Source organism: Leptodactylus fuscus, chromosome 9 (assembly GCF_031893055.1).
Source record: "Leptodactylus fuscus isolate aLepFus1 chromosome 9, aLepFus1.hap2, whole genome shotgun sequence".
NCBI lineage: Eukaryota > Metazoa > Chordata > Amphibia > Anura > Leptodactylidae > Leptodactylus > Leptodactylus fuscus.
In genome coordinates, this window is record NC_134273.1 from 63,239,351 (window position 1) to 63,258,275 (window position 18,925).

At 43.0% G+C, this 18,925-nt stretch overlaps 1 protein-coding gene across 1 annotated transcript in view; it reads right to left on the reverse strand.

Moving 5' to 3' along the window:
* STXBP3 (syntaxin binding protein 3) overlaps positions 1-11,948 on the reverse strand; it is a 28,468-nt gene extending 16,520 nt beyond the window's left edge. The window contains exons 1-6 of the mRNA XM_075286737.1: positions 11,803-11,948; positions 6,799-6,848; positions 5,133-5,214; positions 4,121-4,197; positions 1,201-1,276; positions 95-195 (exon numbers count right to left, since the gene is read on the reverse strand). Coding sequence (XP_075142838.1) covers positions 95-195; positions 1,201-1,276; positions 4,121-4,197; positions 5,133-5,214; positions 6,799-6,848; positions 11,803-11,842 — 426 coding nt within the window. The 5' untranslated portion in view covers positions 11,843-11,948. The remainder of the gene's footprint in view (positions 1-94; positions 196-1,200; positions 1,277-4,120; positions 4,198-5,132; positions 5,215-6,798; positions 6,849-11,802) is intronic.
* Positions 11,949-18,925: the final 6,977 nt, after the last annotated feature.

An 18,925-nucleotide genomic window follows, 5' to 3' on the forward strand; every position in this document is an offset into this window, starting at 1 on the left:
ACAAGAAAGCTCGTCTAAGTAATTACCTACGGCCAATATACAGAAATGAACGGGAGGGGGTTTAATAAGAATGAAGCTTATTTGTAGGGGTTACCTGAGACTCTTTAGGAAAAAAGGAAATATTGATCTCTTTGCATCTTTTTATAGTTTTGGGCTGGCAGGTTTTGAGCTTTTCGAATAGGCTGTCTGGACATACTAAAAAACAAAAGTATGTGAATACAAATCAGAAAACAGTAGTTTACAGAACAGATGGTGTCCAAACACTGGAAACAGCACAAGTGCATAAATAAAATAGAAAGCAAGACCCGAGCTGACGCTTGCTATATGGTAATGCTCTGAAAATTGTACTGTACTCACAATTCCATTGCAGTGTACTATATAACATGGGGATGTAGCAGGAAAATTCTGATGGATATATAAGCATTAGAGATGAGCGAGTAGTATTCGATCGAATACCTCACTGCCATAGGAATGCGTGTAAGCGGCCGAACACCAAGGGGTTAATCGCATCGAATATTCACTGTGCTTAACCCCTTGGTGTTCGGCCACTTACACGGATTCCTATGGCAGCGAGGTATTCGATCGAATACCACTCGCTCATCTCTAGTAAGCACGCGCAGGCTCTTGTGAGTAAATCTCTTGGGTTATCTCCAGTTTAATGTTTTGGCACTCTGTGACAATTCCGCACACAAGGTCAGTTCAGGGTGTTAACCCTGAAATGACCATGTGTGAAAACCAAACATGGAAAAAAAAAGTCCAAATGTAAAAGTAGATTCAGACTTGAAAGATTTCCAGTGTGGCTTGCACAATACAAAACTGCAAAGATTTACACTACAGCTCACATGGACACAGCTTTCAAAGTACTCTCCGTTAAACTTCTGAAGTTTTCCAGGGGTGCTGCAGATTCTCCAAGTTAGAGCCTACCCTTTATAATGAATTGTCTCAGACTTTTACTATGGATGTAAAGGTTGAGTTCTGCATCTGTGTATCCGCCGCACAGCCAGTACTGATACTAATCCACTGCAAGTCAGCCATGACGGTGTCTACAGAATGACTGCAACTACTAATGCATACGAGATATTACAACTTCACTCACTTGCTGACAACTGTAATATAAAACATGATCTCAGTTAGAACCCCCAAAAACCTATCGGTGTTAGAACAGCCAAGTTATAAGATATTTTCTCCTGCTATACTTACCATCACTGAAGTAGATGTAGGCAGCTTTATACTTGCAAGGTTTGGGACTGAAGTCCATCACGACACGGTCCACAGACTAAAATAACCACACAAACATAGTACATTAATAAAGTAAGCTGTACTCAGCAGGGCAGATGCAAATAAGATATCAACAGATCAGGTCACAAAATATGGCTTTCTTTGCTTTCACAGATCAGCAACCTATGAATTACAGAGTCGCATATGTTATTTAGAAGCAGCACAGAACCTATGTAACGGAATGATGATCCATTTGTAAATGATAGAAGTAGATCAGGTTTTCTTCACGTTGATACACAATTCTACTCTGCTCTTTTCTAATCTACTATACTTATACCACATTAATATGAAGATTGTTAAAGGGGTTGTCTGGGCCCAAATTTTTTTTATATTTCTTTTAAAAAGAAAAAAAAAAACCTTCTCACCTGTCCCTTGTGCTCCGGTGCGGTCTGGTCCTGATGGTTCATTGTTGTCTTCTGGTGGAAGTCCCTGGCGCATGTAACTGCTAAGGCCAATCTGCAGAAGTGACCTGAAGTGACCTGAGACGTCACAGCCGGCGAGGAATTTCACTTTAAGAAGAAAGTGAAGCAGTAGGATTGGACTGCGCTGGGAGGATACTGGAGCACCAGGGAGAGAGTATGATTTTATTTTTTTTATGTAGATTGTGAGCCCCACATAGAGCTCACAATGTACATTTTTTCCCTGTCTTTTTGGAACATGGGATGGAAATCCATGCAAACATGGGGAGAACACACAAACTCCTTGCAGATGGTTTTTTGCCCTTGGCGCGATTTGAACACCAGGACTCCAGCGCTGCAGTGCTAACCACTGAGCCACCGTGTGGCCCCTGAGTATGATTATTTTTTCCACCTCACCTTTTTAAAAAATAACATTTTTGCCCGGACAACCTCTTTAAGACTATCTATTCTAACATACACCATTTATTAGCTGGCTTAAAAGTTCTTGGTACATGTTTTGGAGAACAGACGGTCGCAACTTAGGCCATGCCACTTCCCTGGACAAATTCTGGCATCTCTTGCTTAATAAGTTTCTCTCCTTGTGTATGGAACGGATTCTCCTTGACAATACTCAGTTAAAGAGTTGCTAAAAAGAGACTTCACAGTCAATATTCTCCTATAGTAAGTTAATTAAACACCCCCCTTCCAAAATATCAAGGTAAAGGAGGAGATAAAAAGGAAAAAAGATCTAAGATCTGTGTTTAGCGTTCCTTTATTATCTGCTGATGTCTTTCTGCCTTACTTTCTGCCTGACGTACAAGTGAGATATTTCATTAATACAGTAAAGACAAGACAAGACTTTATACAAATGACCTTTAGGTTCTCCCATTATTTTATAGTTAACCATTTGGTGCCGTGAACTTTTTAGAACTTTAATATGTATTACAACAGATTTATAAGGCAATACTTCTGTACCAACCACGGAAGGGGTTACATCAGAATAGTCTTCCTGTTTTATTGAAGAGAAGAACCCAAAGGTGGGAAGTCCTGAAGTATAACCAGACACATCAACAAGACACTTCACTAGACATGATGTATAGCAATTAGAGTTGAGAGAGTACTGTTCGGATCAGCTGATCCGAACAGCACGCACGCATTGAAGTCAATGCACGCAGCCAGCACGCAGCGGGTTAAGCGGCCGGCTGCCGTCAAACCAGAAGCACCAGGTGCTTCCATTCATTTCAATGCGTGCGTGCTGTTCGGATCGGCTGATCCGAACAGTACTCGCTCAACTCTAATAGCAATACATAGGCCTAGGACCCTTACATAAGCAAAATGCTGCTGCATAGCCAGGGCTAACCAGGTCTGAACTTAGAAATATAAAAGATTACAGTTAAATCTCCTACCTGTGACCCTAGATCCAGTGACCAAACATGTGTATGTATAGATTAAGCTGCCTGACTATTCTAAGTGAGGATTATAATTTCAGAATGCAATTTTAATCATGCATTATAGACAGTAAAAGAAATCTTTCACCTCTTTATATATAGATATATACAGCTGTGCTTAAAGGTTTACATACCCCCAGCAGATTTATAGGGTTTTTTTGGTCTTTTTTCAGAGAATATGAATGGTTAGTGGTTGGTTGAAGCCATTTATTGTCAAACTTCTGTGTTTCCTCTTTTTAAAGGGGCTCTATCAGCAGATTTACGGGTTATGAGCTAAAGATATGCCTGAATAGCCTTTAAAAAGGCTATTCAGGTGCTGCTATTAGTTTGTAAAAAGACCCCCCGTTTTTGTTAATTACCTTGGTAATCGATATGTAAATGAGCTTGATCATGCACGGTAGGAGTGTCGTGCACTCCTTAGCTTCATAGCTTCTGGACGCCCACGCACATGCGTATGCAGTAGCGCTCCCAACGGTGTGCTACTGCGCATGCTCCAGCTTGCAATGTTCTCAATGGGAAAATGGCGCTGGAGCGTGCACAGTAGCGCGCCGACATGCCCACTGTGCACAATTAAGCTCATTTACATATCGATTACCAAGGTAATTAACAGAAACGGGGTGGGGGGTCTTTTTAAAAACTAATAGCAGCACCTGATTAGCCTTTTTAAAGGATATTCAGACATATCTTTAGCTCATAACCCGTAAATCTGGTGATAGAGCCCCTTTAAATCATAATGATAACCAAAAACATCAAAATGAAAAAAGATGCTAAAAACAAACAAACAACCCCCCCCAAAAAAAAAACAAAAACCAAAAACAAAAAACCCCCCATTAAATAAAGCCCTGTGTAGCAACAGAAAAGATGCAAACATTATTGGAATAACCTGAGCGGAACCCCAAAAATGCGTCTGGTCTTGAACCAGGGTAAATAGCCTGGTAGTGAAGTTGAATCAAGAGTTGAATCAGATAATGAATCAAAAGATGAATTAATACAAACCTTTTCGTTGGGCGATATGAAATATATAGCTTTTAAATCCTCAACTGGTTGTCTTTCTTTATTGAGGTCTTCCACAACTAGATTGAAAAAAAACACATTTTTTAATTTTGTGAAATATTGTGAAAATATAAATTTCCTACAGCTAAATCAGGTCCACGCCACTTGGTATGGAGCAGTCTGAATTATACTTTCTATGCTTCCTGGAGAAACTGTGGGGGAATTTATTAAAGCTGGTGATCCTTCCTCCAGTCTTCATTTATTCCCCAATAAACGCACGACTCTAGAGTTACTAAGAGGCTCCAGCAATTCTAGCGCATGTAGATGCACCTAGTCACTGAACTATACCAGCCAGGGATGGTATAGATTTCGGTATAATTTATGCCAAATTTCTGGCACGAGTAAGGCCCCATTCCCACGGAGTAACGTGGTGCTCATTCTGACACGTAAACACGTGTCAGAGTGAGCACTTCATAACAGAATCCCATTGACTTCAATGGGTTCCGTTTAACACGCGTAACACATTGAAATCAATGGGTTAAAAAGCCTCTCATTGATTTCAATGTGTAGCGCGCATAATTTTTGACACTTTTTTTCCCCACTGTCCCACAATGTAATATGAACATAGAATTACTTGATCTCCTGTATAATGGCTAGTTCACACGGAGTTAACATGCGCACATTCTGGCAGGTATACACATGTCAGAATGTGAGCGCTCAAAACAGATCACATTCATTTCAATGTGTCGTTACGGACGCATAATTTTGCGTGCCAGAATGCGCGCCCGTTAACTCTGTGTGAACTAGCCCTAATACTTCTGTATTGAAGCATGCTGTCCAGTATTGCAACAATTGTATGGCACGATGTAGAAAGGAATTAAGAATGTAGGATTGTATTTCATGGAAAACATATGAACTATAGAAAATGTATTATTTAGTATAATATTTCTGAAGGTCGAATAAAAACTACACCGATTCTCAGAACAATAGACGTGTTTATTTCGCCTCATGTTACCTGTAATACCCTCCTGAAGGAGATCTGTCATCTTGCAACATGCTGTAAGCAGCTTGGTTGTAAATGCGTCTAAGAGTAGAATCTGAATGGGACACATAAAATGCAACAATGTAATTGATTAATTATTAAAGTTATTAATACATTTGTGCTATTAGATGACTTTAACACCTGTGAAGAAAAGTGACCATGCAGAGACAGGACAGCCCAAAAAGACAATGGGCTACAAACTGTGACAAAGTGCCCTTCTTATAATACATACCAGGTTAAAATTGTGGCTCAGAAGCGCGACATAGGGGTGAGAAAGCATAGAGCCTATAGACACGGCAAGGGAAACCTGCTAACACTGACTTCTATACGAACAGGTGCATCTTTAACGCCATGAGCACAGATGCAACTATAGATGCCATGTCTGCTCTCTCTGTGGATCGCCTTGTTTAAGTCGCTCTCAGCACAAACATGTTCAGTGTATGTCCACGTGGGAATATGTAAGTTCACATGGTGGAAAGGCTTTTAACACAGATAACAGAACACAGCTGGTTACCGGGTCTCCCGGCAGTACTATCCTATGATCTGCCAGACTTAGGAGGATCTATGATCAGAAAAGGGGTTTTCCAAATGCAGAACGAAGAAGACAATAAGATGGCAGAACATACCAAATGAGATTATATTACATACAGTTATGGGTGGGGTCCTTCTCATATTTCTCATTATGTAGGCCACTTATATTATGGCTAGTTTCTCTGGTGTCCTACTATTCTGCAGATGGCTGAATGCATTTGTCATAGTGTCAGTGTTACCATTTCCTTTTTCCACGCTTCACCCATATGTATATGACAATCTAGATGTGAACATAGCCATAGATTATGCAAAAACTATGTTCCTGATCAGTACTGTCAGAACACATAGACGTATGGAAACAATACTATTGTGGAGGTGTTCCATCCCTCATCATCACTGCCATATTGTTTATATGTGTCTATGCAAAAAATTGTTAGAGGACCTTTCACGCCCTCGAGCACTGCTAGAAAGCTGACACTGCGATGAATTCAGCGTATTATCAGCTTTCCCGTTCTGTGATCCCGCTGAAGAGTTTTCGGTGCCATTACCATAGTTCATCAGTGTCGGAATGGCGTTTCTAACAGTCAGTCAGGAATGCCCCTCCTCACGGTAGCGTCTATTGCGCTGTACTGTGAGAGGGGGCGTTCCTTACCGCCCAGCGATGACGCTAAGAAGTGAGTAACACCCTCTCCCCTCCTGACAGTATTCCTCCATAGACGAGTACTGGGGGCGTTCCTCACCGCTTAGCGTCATGGCTGGGCAGTAAGGAACGCCCCCTCTCACAGTACAGCGCAATAGACGCTACCGTGAGGAGGGGTGTTCCTGACTCACTATTTGAAACGCCCTTCTGACACTAATGAACTACGGTAATGGCACCGATAACTCTTCAGCGGCGGCACAGAACGGGAAAGCTGTTGGCTTTCTAGCGGTATATTACACCGCATGTGCCCTGAGGACGTGAAAGGTCTTCTTTAAAAACTAGATGTACGGAGGTGCAGGCCTCAGGAAACCACAATCTTTCACAGGTATCTAAAAAAAATCCATGAGAAAAACTCTGGTGTGATATATAAAGGCAAAAGATAGAATTTTATTTTCATAAAGAAATTACCTTCCATTCGCCTTCCTTCCTACAGTCATCCAGCACTTCTGTTTTGATCTCTAAAACACATAAAGAACAAATGTAATAAACGCACCGCTGTTACAAGTCTCTGTAAGGCAGTGAAGAAAGTAACACTTTGCTGAACCCCTCCAGGACTGAGCCAATTTCCGTTTTGGCTTATTGTTTGCGAATCAAATTGTACTTTGTAATGGCGGCATTCAATATCCTGCCCAGTGTACTGGCAAGCTGGAAAAAAAAATTCAAAAGAGGTGGAATTGGATGAAAAAACACATATGCACCAATTTCTTATGGGTAAATGATGATACCTGTATTCTGTGGGTCCGTACGATCACAGCGATGCCAGATTTACATGGGATTTGTAATGTTATGACACTGTTTAAAAAATGGAAAATTTTGCCAAACAGAAAAATTTCTTGTTGTAGCTTTATTGTGACACCCGTAACTTTTCATGTATAGAGCTGTATATGGCATCTTTAATGCTCGACAAGATGGTGTTTTTATTGATACCATTTTGAGGAAGGTCTGATTGTTTGATCTCTTTTTATTACATTTTTTCAATTAAAAAAAAGTGTTGAAGAAAAAGCATCCATTTGGTGATTTCGATTTTTTCCCCCTCGCTATGGCATTCACTGTTAGCGGCGGGTGCTGGGTGTATTATACAGCTCCTGAGACCTCACCATACAGCCCTTCACGCATAATCATGTACATGTATGTGATTTTGCGTGAAGGGGTTAAAGGAGAACTCTTAATGCAGACATGAAGGGTCCAATAGATCCACCTGCCTTATAGTGTAGATAGGGGTTTGTGGAACATATGTGTAATATACTTTACTAACCTACTGTACCTTCTTTTAGCAGAAAGCAAGTTCTAAAGTTCTCCTTAGCAATGCCAAAGAGATCCGTCCCATATTCACCTGTGTTGCCAGTAATCTTTATGGGGATTGGGGAGGGGGATCCCCAACCTAACTGAAAAGACAAAAGCCTGCAGATAGCCAATGGTCCCCGAGGTGGAACCTGCCTCTATCGGAATTGTATGGAATATCCTGTAAATATAACATAACTCTTTCATTTGCCATATCAACTCTATATGTCCAGGCACTATCCACATGTTAAAGGACACGACTGGTGACGGCTCATAAAGTTTTATGTTTGTGTAATGTCAGTCACCTCTATTACAAAATTATGTGACCCCCTGTATAAGCAATGCCGGCCCTGCTACCTCATAGATTGTAAGCTCTTGCGAGCAGGGCCCTCAGTCCCATTGTCTCTTTGTAATGTATCTTTTTGTCTGTACTTGAACCCTACCAATTGTACAGAATATGTGCGGAACATGTTGGCGCTGTATAAATAACATGTATTATTATTTGCTACAGATATATCTCATTCCTACTGGCAAGTACGTGCTGCTATAAAAGCGGACACTTGAGATACATCCTGGATACAAATTTAATAGAACTAATCTGTGTGAGTTCAAGTGATGGCTGCACCGAGCTAATCCCAAAAGGTGTTGGATAATGTATCCTGATGAGTGGAGACAGGTATTGTAGCAGTAGTGGTTCTAACAGCCCGAGTCGGGACGCGAAGAAATGAAAATGTATGACCAATTAGGAACACGTTACCGGAGTAAGGGTAAACCCAAAATGTACACTGTGCTTGACCTCGTGACTTATGGTGAAGTGCTTTATTGAAGACACGTATAAACACACAATCTGTGTGAGTTGTGGGGATAACGTCTATTCTTAGGGAGAGACCACCTTCTCAGGTGTGTGGAGACTTATAGCCATAGTTGCTCCACTGCAAAGGAACATGGGAAGAATATGCAAATCTGTCTCCCAGGATGTAAACAGGGAGACAGTGCCTCTGTTATGCTGCCCTCTATAGCAAGCAACCCTGAACAACATGCCCGACTTCCCAGAAGCCTTTATCTTGTGTGAGTGGCAGAGAGCGCCCGCTTTGTGAATGTGCTTTTAGTTTGGTAGTACCGTAGCTGTTTGGGAGGGGGGTCTGCAGGTAAAGGTCAGATGTAGAGTATGGTTTTAGCTGCAGCTGACTTGGGTGGTATCTACAAACCTTGCACACCTTCACTATTATTTTACAATGTATTATTATCTGCACAAGTCTCTGCAGGCTCTAGTCATGAACACGACTCCATGCACTTTTTGTTAAGCTGCATTAAAGGCGTTTGACAAGATATTTATTCTGATGACCTATCTTTAGAATAGGCTTTTAATAACAGATAGGGGAGGGTCTGACTCAGCTAACTTGGCTAGTGCTCAGGTCTCTTCATCGTATACCAGGCACGTCACTGTATGTTGTATAGCAGCTCTATTTGGTGCTATATATCTCAGCTACGCTGGGTTCACACTAGCGTTCGGCACTCCGTTCTCAGGTTTCCGTCTTCTGCATGCAGAAGACGGAAACCTGTCATGCCGAGTCCGGCCGTAAGCGCCGGTGAGCGTTTTATGGTCTCCACGGCGAAACCGTTTTTTTTTTAAAACCGGACACAGAGTACTGCATGTCCGACTCTGTGAACGATTTTTAAAAAAACGGTTTCGCCGCAGAGAGCATAAAACGCTCACTGGCGCTCACGGCTGGACACTTTTCAATCCCATTCAAATGAATGTGCAGGAAAAAGAAACCTGCAGAACGGACTCCCGGGCGCAGATGTGAACCAGCCCTTACATTCACTTGAATGGGAATGAACAGCAGAAGACCCAAGTGACTGGTAGACATGATGTCAGTCACAAAGAAGAGGCGACAGTCCCTTCACCCAGTTGGCACGGTGACCAAAACATAATAATTTATACACTATGGTATTTATTTTTTATAGCAATAAACATTAGATTTGGAAAGTTCAGAGGGTATGTTCACAGTTTTTTGCAGGCGGATTTTGACGCAGAATCCGCCTCAAAATCCACCTGCAAAAATGGCTCCTATTGACTTCAATGGGAGACGCTCGCTTTTATTTTCCGCTCGCTAGTAGTGGGAAAAAAGAAGCGACGTGACCTATCTTGCCGCAGATTTCGGGGCTGAGTCAGCAGCGGCATCCGTGTCTCGAGACATGTCCCTGTTTAGGCCCATTCATTCATGCCTAATCAGGAGCGGCATCCCGTTGCAGCTAGCCGCGCCAGAAAAAAAAAACAAAAAACACACACACAGCGGAAAGGGTTTCCACAGTGTGAACGAGCCCTTATATGGTCACAGCAATATGATGACTTTCATTCATTATTTATTTATACATATTATTACTATTTTTTTTTTTACAGTCCCACAACAGTGTTTGTCATATGCTCAGTGTGACGCAACAGTACCGCACAAAAAAGGATAGGTTTTAAGGACCTATCCTTCTGTACATTGGTGGGGGTCTCACATACAGCGAGCCTATGGATCAGCTGTAATTAGTAACTGGAACACTATTATTACACAGAGCAGGGGGCAGGCAGCTCCATCCACTGTGTAGTGTCAGTGACTACTGCAACTCAGCAACAAAGCAGTAGAAGCTGAGCTGCAGTAATCACTGACTGCCACTACACAGGGGATGGAGCTGTCTGCCTCCAGCTGTGTGCACTGTGTTTTAACAGCATTGTGACTTTTGATCTCATCTAATAGGTAGGGCTGCAGAGTGTCAGACCTCTCCACCAGTCTGAGGATAGGTCATAAAGCATTTTTGCCTGGTAAACACCTTTAGGCTGAAGCCCCATGCTGTGGTACACTCTTTTTTTTTTTTCTTTTTTGCAGAGTCTGTTGTGCTGGTCTGTGTGGGCACCCAGTGTCAGACACTAAGGGCTAGTTCACTCGGGGCAAGAAGGAGGCAGATTTTGGCACGGAATCCACCTCAAAATCCGCCCCCTCAATCTTTTTTCCGCAAGTGGTTTGTTCCCGCTCACGTAAAAAATAAGCGAGCTGCCCTTTCTTGAGGCAGACACCGCGGCGGAAATCGCCACGTCAAGACAATCCCTCTGAACTAAGCCCATTCCTTTGGGCCTACTCTGGAGCAGGAAGCCATGATTGTCGGAAGCCGCGACAGTCGCAGCTAACCGCGGCAGGCGCATTTTGGTCCTGATTCTGACGCGCTTCCCGCCTCAAAATCAGGACCAAAATACACGGTCACTAGCCCCGTGTGAACTAGCCTTAAGAGATCAAATACTGAGGACGTACCCTGTATATAGATCATCAGTATGAAATCTTTTTGGAGCTGGACATCTCCTTTAATGGTACGATTACACCTGGTGTCAAAGGTTCGGTGCAGAGATTGTTTAAAGTTGTGGATGAAAAAGTCCTCTGGAAATGTCAGAGAGAAGCAATGGCTAGCAGGCCGATTGCCTAATTTTCAGTGGGTTTCCTCAGGATCAATCGTTGTCAGTCATAGAATGAATAAACTTTATTGTTTAATCCATGACAGAAGAGAGGACTGGATTAAACAACGCAGATGTGACGCACCCTTGGATCCATGGAGGTGGCGCAGCAGTCTGACCTTCACTCACATGCGATGGCGTGATACAGCAGTGTACAGTCACTTAGGACAACATATGTACATACGTGTTACATGTTGTTGCAAAAACATAAAAAAATCTCTTATTTCTCTGCAACAGGACCAGATTTTTGTGACAACTTTCCCTTATTAGCAGCAGGATATCTGTGTAATTACAAAGCCCAGCTAGTGATCAGTCCATAATGTGGTAGTATAGCCAGTGCACTCCACCTACATGTATGGCCTCTGCCCCTGCACACGTGCACCAGAATTCTGCATAATGCACTGCATGCTGGGAGTTGTAGTCCTCCAACAGGTGAACAACCACACAAAGCAACAAGTCACGTCTATATAGGAAATGTCCCCAGCACAAGACTATACTAGAGACTGAGCCCACCCGACACTACGTCACTGCTGTCTGACAAGGAGCAGTATGTAGGGGAAAGAGCCAGTGTGCAGTGACGTCCTGTGGCGTCACCAGAGCGCAGTCTATAGTCAGTGACAGGGCGTCCATGTACTCACTCTGCCACACCGTGTGCTTCAGTCCCTTATCAGTCGTCATGTTTATTACCAGACGGTCCGTCCCCGGCACTGGGCTCTGATCTGGAACCGCTCCTGGGCCTGCGGGAAGGAACTGAAGTGACGGCCAGATACGTCACTTTCTCAGCCTTTAGGTAGCCGCTTCGTTGGCTGTCTGCAAATAGGTCTACTAGAAAATGGCGGCTTCCAGTATCCGCCCACAACTCGGCGTCACCGCTTCCCATAGTGGATAACTGTGTACTGCGGTGTCAGTGTGTAGTCTGCGGTGGTCACTGCTTCAGCTTGTTTGTGGCTTGTGACTGTCTCCTATATATAAGTCCAAACCCGCAGGACACCTAAATATAAGCCAGGCTTCTCATGTGAGAAAATACGGAGTGCAGAGCATTGTATTCCCCAGGCCATCACAGCCAGGCACATACTGCTCTGACAGGAAAACCCCATGACTTTTAGCATGACCCACCTTTGTTTTTGTGTCTGTTTTATGCCTCTTTATAGGGTATTCTACATTCACACAACCGAGGTGCAAAATGGCCATGGGATGGGATTAGTAAAATGGCCATTTTTCACGGCTGTCTTGCACCTGGGGCTCCTGTTTTCATGGATCCCCATACATGTGAGGCCCCATTCACATCCGTGTTCGGGTTCCCGTTGGGGAAGTCCGCGTCTTGGAGACCCCCTGAATGGAAAACTATCCACATTAAAAAGTTGTTACCTGGAAAACCCACGGACCCCATAGACTGTAATGGGGTCCGTGTGGTTTCCGCTCAGTTTCCACACGAAAAGTCCTGAAAGCAGAACTTTACTCTTCTCATGTTTCATGCGGAAACCACACAGAGCCCATTATAGCTATATAAATTAAAAAAACCTAAATTTCAATCCAACCCCCTTTTCCTAGATTTGAAATAAAGACACGGTCATGTGTACGGGCTGACAGTCCGGGCCACAAAATATAGAACAGATCCTATTCCTATCCTAGTTTGTGGCCCTTGCTTCCGTGGATCCTGTTCATTTATTGAAAGGGGCTGCGGAAGGACTGCTAGTGCACAGGCGGCACATGGGTGACATCCGCGTGTCTACTAGGTGCCGACCGTGCCTTTAACCCCTTCCCGATTTTTATTTTTGACTTCCCGCCTCCAAAAACTTGTAGTGTTTTTTTATTTTTCTGTTCCCAGAGCCATTTGAAGACTTAATGTTTGCGGGACTAATTGTTCTTCATAATTGTACCATTTATTATTCTGTACAATGTACTGGGAAGCTGAAAAAAATTCAGAATGGGGAGGATTTGAAGAAAAAGTGCATTTGTGCGACTTTCTTATGAGCTTCGTTTTTACGGCGTTCATTCTGCAGTCAAAATTACATGTCACCTGTATTCTGTGTTTCGGTACGATTCCAGGGATACCAAATATATACATTTGGTTTTTTATGCTAACTCCTTAACAAAAATCTAAAACATAGCAAAAAACATTTTTATTTTTTTTTAAAAGTCACCATATTCTAATACTCGTAACATTTTTGTATTTCTGTGTATGGGGTGTCATTATTTGCGGGGCCAGATGTACTTTATAGTGATACCATTTTGGGGAATGTCTATCGCATTGATCAATATTTATTCAAATTTTTAGCAGTGGTGAAACAGCGAAAAAAGTGTTGTTCTGCACTTGATTTTTTTTCCTGCTATGGCGTTCACTGTATGGAAAAAATATTTTTATAAGTTTGAAGACCGGGCATTTTCAGACACAGGTATACCTGATGTGTATGTGTTTCACAGTAATATATTACTTGTATTCTAGGGAAAGGGGAGTGATTTAAACTTTTAGGTTTTTTTTTTTTTAATTAGTTCTGGGTCTCTGCTGTACATTACAGCGGAGAGACAATAGCTATGGTAACCACTATGCAGCAGTGCGGCCACCATCTTTAAAGACCCGTCATGTGCCATACTGTTGGCCGGCCAGAAGCACACAGTCGTGTGCAACCGGCGTTAGGCTGAGGTCCTATGTTGCAGAAACAAAGCAGAATAAAACCATTTGAGACTAAGGCCCCACGGGATGATCTGCAGCACTAAAGCACTGCGGGAAAAACTGTGGCGGGAATGCATCGCGGGTCTTCCAGCAACGCTTTGAACAGAAAGTTCACAGAGTTTTCCTCCGCGGACTTTCTGTTATCATTATTTCTATGGGGAAGCCGCTTGCATTTCCGTAGATATAATTGACATGCTGCGTTTTCCAAAACTGCGCCGGTTTTGGAAATTGCAGCGTGTCCGCAAAGTGGGCATGGGATTTGTATGAATCTCATCCATTTTGCAGTTACTATAAAACGATGCGATTTTTTGGCGGCATTTCCAGCCTGTAGGGTCCCGGCCTTACAGTACCAGGTAATTGAATGAGATTCTGAATAATGTCATGAACTAATTGCAGTAGAAAGAGCTGCGAAAATTCAGCATTTTTGAAAGGCGCAGCATATCCATTTTAGCTATGCAAAGGCAAGCGTTTTCCTTATACATACATTTATTAAAGGAATTCTACCATTAAAATCGATTTTTTTTCTTGTTGACACGTAGGAATAGCCTTAATAAAGGCTATTCTTCTCCTATCTTTAGATGTCTTCTCTGCGCCGCCGTTCGGTATAAATACCGGTTTTCGTCGGTATGCAAATGAGTTCTCTCGCAGCACTGGGGGCGTCCCCAATGCTGCGAGAGAACTCTCCAGCGCCGCCTCCATCTTCTTCAGGAACGGCCGCTTCACGTGTCTTCTTCTGGCACGGGCAGTCAAACTTCTAGGCTTCGGGCCTAGGGCAGAGCCGATTGCGCATGCCCACAGGCCACAAGAAAATGGCCGTTTACTTACTTTGTAAGTGGCCATTTTTCTTGTGGTCGCAGGCATGCGCATTCACTCTGCCCGAGGCCTAGAAGTTTGACCGCCTGCACCGGTAGAAGACGCATAAAGAGGCCGTTCCTGAAGAAGATGGAGGCGGCACTGGAGATTTCCCTTGCAGCATTGGGGACGACCCCAGTGCTGTTTGAGCGCTGGGACCCACCCCAGTGCTGCGAGAGAACTCATTTGCATACCGACAAAAACCGGGATTTATATTGAACAGCGGCGCGGAGAAGACATCTAAAGGTAGGAGAAGAATAGCCTTTCTTAAGGCTATTCTGACATGGTACCAAGAAAAAAAATTCGATTTTAATGGTAGAATCCCTTTAAGGGAAAAAAGACATAAAAAAAAAGCAATGAAAAACGCTTCAGAAAAAAAAAATAAAAATATATATATATATATATATGTTTTTCCTGCTTTTTTTCTGCAGCATTTTTTAGCTGCAACTCACTACACTGGGCATTAGCCTACAGGATATCTTTAGTGCAGATACGGATATTACTTTTCAACAATTTGCATTACAATTAAATAATGCAACTGTAAAATTAGGAGAAATCATCCCGTCCCTTAAAATCCATAAAGATGCTTTGATTCATCTAGCTGGATTTTTATCGAGGTTTTCTGACAATGTATGTCTTTTGTGTCCATGATGTTGAACATCGGAGTGTGGATACTTCTCTTTTTCTCACACAATAGCTTGACTTTCTCTTCAAAAGAGGTCTGTTCACCTTAGGATACAGTATCCCCCGGTATATACCTTTGCAGCCTCCACCCACATTCTATCATCATCCTTAGAGCAGGATCTGAGACTTAGAGAACATTCTTTATAGCAGCTGTGAGCAGTGTTTTATGAAGGAATAGATGCAATAGAAGTCAGAAAATGCTAACAAGAACCTTACCTTATCTTTCCCTCCTTCATCTTCTGCTCTATGTATCTACAGCCGTAAGTAACAACCTTTATACGTGTCTGACTGTTATATTCTCTTTTAGTCTATTGTAAAGAGTCACGATTCACAAGATAAAAATCATTAATATAACGTTACATTTGCTACAAAATGTTGCAGCCGCATGTAAAAAGTCTATAAAAGTATTCTAGGATACAAAGATTTAACTATTTCATTCACCTAAATGCATTACAGGATGTGAAATATGTCAAACTCAGTGCTAATAACTATGTACATTGTAGTTACTGTGTACTTTAAGTGCAAATAAATATATTTGTAAGACAATAGACTAGGCAGCAATCTTTTCCTATATATAGTGTGGTTTATACGGTATGCTGTAGATAAATTGTATATTTAGATTGATGACAAGGACTTTGTATTATTAACGTTGGACCACTTGCTGTAACTTTTCTTTGTGTCTTCCTATACTACTTATTGGGGCTTGCATGCTATAGTTGAGTATATAAAAGATACATTGATTTCCTAAAAGATTTGTGGATCACACATAAGATCAGGAGCAGTGCAAAACACACGGACCCAACTATACCTAGTCAGATAAGATCAGGAACAGTGCAGAACACACAGACCCAACTATACCTAGTCAGGTATTACCAAGAGAGAACAGTAGTTGCAAAAGAATTTTAGATACTTTACAACTAGAACCTTCCTATTGTCGGCAGTACGTACACTTAGACTGGCCCACAGGGGAGCAGGTATATCCCCTGCTAGGGCTCTGACCCAGGGGGCTAGTGGGCCCCTAGCCCCCAAACCCCTGCAAGAGTGATGCAGAGCATAGTATACTCACTGTATACAGATACGCAGCATACAGCATCTCACGCAGCCTCTGGGTAGAATATTTAATCATTGATGCATTGGGGACTGAGATGATATCTAGGCACAGAGGCAGATTGACCACTATCCTCCTTCCTGGGCCCTGTCCTACTGTCCCTCTGGGGTCCCCAATATCAATCATCTTACTTGCAAAGTTAAGGGGGCCCTAATGTAAGGCAAGTGTGAGATAGCAGGGTAACACTGAAAATAGTGGGAGACATTTTGCATTTATCTATATACCAGGTATAATTCCACTGGTGGTTCCTAGCCGCCCCGGTCCGGCACTGACAGTGTGAGGTATTACCTGCATTAACTTTAGTTCTATTAGCAGATGTTGCGACACAGCACATTTGGGATGTATTCTCTAGTCTTCACCTTTTCCAAGCAATAAGTGCATTTAGTTTTGGTGCCTCCTATGCTATTTAGGCTCTGTACTGTCAGGTCAGTGGTGTCAGGCATAAGCTGAAAAGGGGACATGGTTCATAGCTCCAATCAGAAGGGGACAGTGTCAAAACTCAGAGTCCCCTTTCCTGCTCCTGCCTGACACTGCCCAATTGACAGTATGAGTGTAAATAGCATGTAAAGTACCAAAACTATCAGCACTTATTGCTCAGTAATGGTGGAGGATGGAGAAAAAATTTCAGCTGTGTTGGAATCAATGGAGGTGCACCTATTAAATGATGCAAAGCTGAGGACTTGGTGGAGGTGGTAAAAGGTCCTCTTTAAAACCACGGTTAGCTAGATTATCTTCTTAAAGGACTTGTCCAAGGAATTTTATTTTAATTCCTTCATTTTTTCCTTTCCATGCTGGGCTTGTTCTGACCTGGGATACATGACACTGGGGTCCTTCCACCTCCTCAGATACCTGTGCTATGGGGCTGGCTTTATTATAGTCTGATACCCCCTTACCACAGGTAATTATCTAAGAAAACATGAAAAATGGGGGGAAATGAAGCAATTCCAGGGCTGGTTTGTACCATTCATGCACCAAGGGGAGAGAACGGGTCCAGAACCTCCAGTTGCAGCATGAAAATAAAACTGGAAAGGCAAGTAAAATAAATCCCCATGGGCTACCCCTTTAAAACGCAATTTTTTCTAGGTACCACATCGGAATAGCCCTAAGAAAGGCTATTCTTCTCCTACCTTTCATTGCCTTCCCCGCGCCGCCGTTCGCCTGTAATCCCGGTGTTTGTCAGTATGCAAATGAGTTCTCAAACAGCACTGGGGGCGTCCGCAATGTCTTCTTCCAGCACAGGCTTTGAAACTTGTAGGCCTCGGGCAGAGCGTACCCAATGCTGCGAGAGAACTCTCCAGCGACGCCTCCATCTTCTTCAGGAACCCACTTCTCTGCGCGTCTTCTTCCGTCCTGGGTTCTCAAATTCCTAGAAAGAAGATGGAGGCGTCGCTGGAGAGTTCTCTCGCAGCATTGGGGACACCCCCAGTGCTGTTTGAGCTCTGGGGCCCGCCTCCAGTGCTGCGAGAGAACTCATTTGCATACCAACAAAAACCGGGATTACAGGCGAACGGCGGCGCGGGGAAGACAACGAAAGGTAGGAGAAGAATAGCCTTTCTTAAGGCTATTCCGATGTGGTACCTAGAGCAAATTGCTTTTCAATGATAGGATCCCTTCAAAGACACTGAGGGGCAACACGGTAGCTCAGTGGTTGGCACTGCAGCCTTGCAGTGCTGAAGTCCTGGGTTCGAATCCCGCCAGGAACAACATCTGCAATGAGTTTGTATGTTCTCCCCATGTTTGCGTAGATTTCCTCCCATTCTACAAAGACATTCTTAAATGAAAGAAAAAATATTTAAAAAAAATGTACATTGTGATCCCTATATGGGGCTCACAATCTACATTAAAAAAAATGTAACCACTTCCGGACCGCCCATAGACTGTATACGTCCGGTAAGTGGTTGCCTTGTTCTGACAGGATGTACCTGTACATCCAGTCAGAACACAGCAGCTGCACGGAGATCGTGCAGCTGCATTCACTAGGAGCCGCCTGTAACTTCAGCCAGAGCTCCCAGAGAGATGGCAGGGAAGATTTATTCCCTTCCCTGCCATCTCAATCGCTGTGTATACAGCGCTCAATGAGCGCTGTATACACAGCTATGGACGCTGCCATAATTCAGCTGCCCTCTGACCCGGCGGACACGTGATCCGCTGGGAGCAGAGTCTTGCAAAAGCTGCTGAGTCCTACAAGACCCCAGATCAGCTCAGTAAGCTGTATATACAGCGTGGAGGAGGCTGGATTTCTCCTGCAACTGGGGTTAAATGTACCAGCCCCAGTTATAGGAGAAATCAGCCTCCAGTACAAAATAATAAGTGATCAGATGTCCCCAAAGGTCTCTTATCACCTTATGGGGACACAATCTGGAAAAAAAAATAAAAATATAATAAGAAAGATTTTAAAAAATGTAAATAAAGTAATAATAATAAATAAATAAATAATACGCTA